This window comes from Crocuta crocuta, unplaced genomic scaffold, assembly GCF_008692635.1.
Source record: "Crocuta crocuta isolate KB4526 unplaced genomic scaffold, BGI_CrCroc_1.0 scaffold70, whole genome shotgun sequence".
In the NCBI taxonomy this organism is placed as follows: domain Eukaryota; kingdom Metazoa; phylum Chordata; class Mammalia; order Carnivora; family Hyaenidae; genus Crocuta; species Crocuta crocuta.
This window is the reverse complement of record NW_027528417.1, coordinates 17,370,574-17,373,688: the sequence shown is the minus strand read 5'-3', so window position 1 is coordinate 17,373,688 and position 3,115 is coordinate 17,370,574. Positions and strand designations below refer to the sequence as shown.

The 3,115-nt window shown below is 48.9% G+C and overlaps 1 protein-coding gene across 2 annotated transcripts in view; it reads right to left on the bottom strand.

Annotated features, from left to right (window-relative positions):
• The window catches only part of ALG3 (ALG3 alpha-1,3- mannosyltransferase), a 5,271-nt gene extending 2,657 nt beyond the window's left edge, over positions 1–2,614 (bottom strand). Inside the window, exons 1-4 of one of the 2 annotated variants that reach the window (XM_077754466.1) lie at positions 2,410–2,614; positions 628–727; positions 395–542; positions 126–286 (exon numbers count right to left, since the gene is read on the bottom strand). In XM_077754466.1, coding sequence (XP_077610592.1) covers positions 126–286; positions 395–542; positions 628–727; positions 2,410–2,605 — 605 coding nt within the window. In that variant the 5' untranslated portion in view covers positions 2,606–2,614. The remainder of the gene's footprint in view (positions 1–125; positions 287–394; positions 543–627; positions 728–2,409) is intronic. The other variant, XM_077754467.1, reaches the window with a different exon arrangement.
• Positions 2,615–3,115: the final 501 nt, after the last annotated feature.

Genomic DNA, 3,115 nt, shown 5'->3' with positions numbered 1-3,115 from the left:
TAGTGGGGCCCTGACTGACCCATATATTGTCTGGTTACTCCCTTACTCCCTCTGCTGCAGAAAACTGGGGGAGTAAATGAAGGAAATACAGAGTGAGAGAGGGTGGAAAAGAGAGGGGTGGTGACCTGAAACAGCAGCAGCCCCAGCCCCAGCGCTGGGCCAGCAGGAGGTTGATACTGAGGAAGAGCAGCACCATGGCCACCGGGTCATTGAAGAGCCGTAGCACGAAGATGGAGTGAACCCGGTAAGAGGCACAGCACATGAAGAAAAAGACGAAGGGAGGTACCTGAGAAGTGGGCACAATGAGGAACAAGGTCAGCTCACCAACTCTGAGCCATCCTTACTCCCCAGCACTGCCAGTGGGGGCTGCCTGCTCCTGGTAACATGGACTCACCTTGCAGGTCTGGTGGTAGATCAAGAAGACAAGCAGCAAGGTGGCCAGGTAGAGCACAGCAAAGATATGCTGGGCCATGCGGATGTCAGTGCCGCTGCCAGTGGCATAATACAGCCCCATAAAGATGTACACAAAGCCAGCTGGGTACCTGGAAAAGGAGTCTGATTCAGGCTATTCAGCCTGGTATCCAGTCAGCCCCTCATGTCCTCACTGAACCTGCTATCCCCACTCACACAAGGGGTCCAGTGTCACCCTGCAGTTGGGTGTAGTCATAGGTGCCGTTGAGGACGCCCTCCACCTGGGCCATATAGGCCTTCCAGTCAATCTCTGTATCTGGAAAAAGATAAGAACAGTGTGGTTACTTCCAAGTTCAGAAGTTGTCTGCCACCCACTCCCACCCCACACACCCACCCATCAAAACACAGAGTTCCAGCTCATTCCCAGGACTATTATCACAACTCCTTACCTAACTACCTATCTGACATTCTCTGGGTAAACCCAAGCATCTCACACTCATCTGTAATTGAACTCAACCATCCACTCCAAATCTGCTCCCTTCCTAGTTTCCTTGAATGACACCATCAACCTCCCAGCTGCCAGGTCACAAACCTGGGTAATATCTTTGACACTTCCTTCTTCCTCATTTCCAACACCCAGTCACTAAATCCTGCCTATTCTTCATCCTACACGACTCTACTATCTCATACTTTTCTGCCATTACATACTCAAATTTGGACCGAACACAATCTCTCGCCTCAACGATGCAACAACTTCCTAATTAGTTCCCCAGCTTCCACTTTTACCCCATAACATATTTCCCACCTGCACCCAGAGAGCGCCTTCTATAAGAGAAATCATGTCAGATCTCTGCTTAAAATCCTTCAATGATTCCTCAAGGCTCTTAAAGACCAAACTCTATTATTCCCATTTTTAGAAGAGGAACCTATGAATTAATGAGATTAAGTGACTAGTTCAAGATCAGTGAGCTAGGAAGGGTGGAGTTGAGATTAGAACTCCATGAGGTCCTAAATTCTTAACCATCATGTTAAATTATCCAACACAGCTTATAGACTGCTTCAGGATCTGGTCTCAACTTCTGCCATCTTTTCTCTCACTACTACCCAAATTTGATTTCTATCTATTCCAGCTCTAAAAACATTCAGCTCCTCAAAGGAAGCAGACGCTCTTTCACTGAAGGTTTTAGTTACGAGACTGTCTGCCTAGAGTGCTCTTTCTCCTCCCCTTTTCTCTATTTCCTTAACTGGCTAGCTCTTAATCTTTCAAGGGGGATTCTAGGAAGCCTTACTTAACTCCTCAAGTCTGATGTAAGTGCCCTCTTGTGTCCTTTATGGCACCCTTACTACTATCATGAGGAGTGTGACACACTGTAATTTTCTGCCAACTTATTTTTGTCTAGACTCACACATCCAAATAGGGAATGTACCCCTGGCACCTAGTAGTGTTAAGCATGTAATAAACATTCAGTAAATACGTGCTGAATTAATCATTTTTAGCTAGAAAGCTTTCATTCAGCCCACTATCTAGATTTCAGCCTGGAAAGGACGCCCCAATAAGACCAAAAGGATTCAAGTGGTCACAGAATGCCATTACTGACAAAAGACTTTTGAGACCTTGAAGTGAACAAATGAGAAAATTGAGACCCCGCAGGGGAAGGGACATGTTCAAAACCACAGAGACAAAAAGGAGCAGCAGTACATTAACTCGGACCCAAGTTTTTGATTGATTTCCAGGCTGGTTCATTTTCTTAACCTGGCAGGCTGTATGTTCAGGGCAGAGGGCCAATCTCTAGGGTCGCCCCTCCCATCATGGGGGAGGAATTAAGATAATTGTTTGGTTTTCTGTGAGGCAGGCTTGGGACCTGGGTGAAAATTATGGTCTGCAATTGAAGACGGCTTGGATTTGAGGTCTGGATTTCAGCTCCGAATCTGGGTCCCAGTATAGGTAGGGGGTTCGGGTCCCCCTCCCTACCCTCCCCTCCTCCTCGGCGCACTCACATGCCACCCTGTGAATGACCCAGAAGGTGATGCCCACCTCCGCCAGGCAGAGGCAGGCGGCCACCAGGAGCGTGTAGCGCGGCTCCAGCAGCAGCAGGCGCCGCTCTTGCCAGGCGCGCCGCAGCCATTGTCCGCAGAATCCCGCCGTTCGAGCTGCAGGACCTGCCCGGCCGCGTTTCCGTAGACCCGCCGCCATCTTGATGGTGCGTCGCTCGTGTTGGTCCGCCACCCCGGAAGCCCAACCCTTCTGCACTTACGTTCCGCTTCCCACGCCGGCCGTCCCAAACGACTGATACATAACTGACCAGTTTCCAGTGTCCTATTTACTCCACTAAAATCTATTTTTTCCACATCTTTACTGATGGACTGCACGTCCTATTTGTGCAGGAACAATCTCACTCCTCTGTATACACCTGATTCGGAGCACACAAGTGCTAAATAGATCGAACGTTTGCCCACAAAAGCAACATTCCTGCTCGTGTACTCCCCCATCTGGCATCGCATTTCGTCTGTGTTTCATGCCAGTCTCTCCTGGAGAACAAGACACGTGTCCGCGTCCCTGCCGCCTCCTCTCTGAGCCTTCTGGGTGCTCAAAACTGGATAGAAATGAATCTTTAATTAACTTCAGACTTCTTAGTCGAAGGAGCCGGCCAAACTGAAAATATGAGAGGAAGCCGTGATGAGCCAAGTGAGTCTGATACTATGA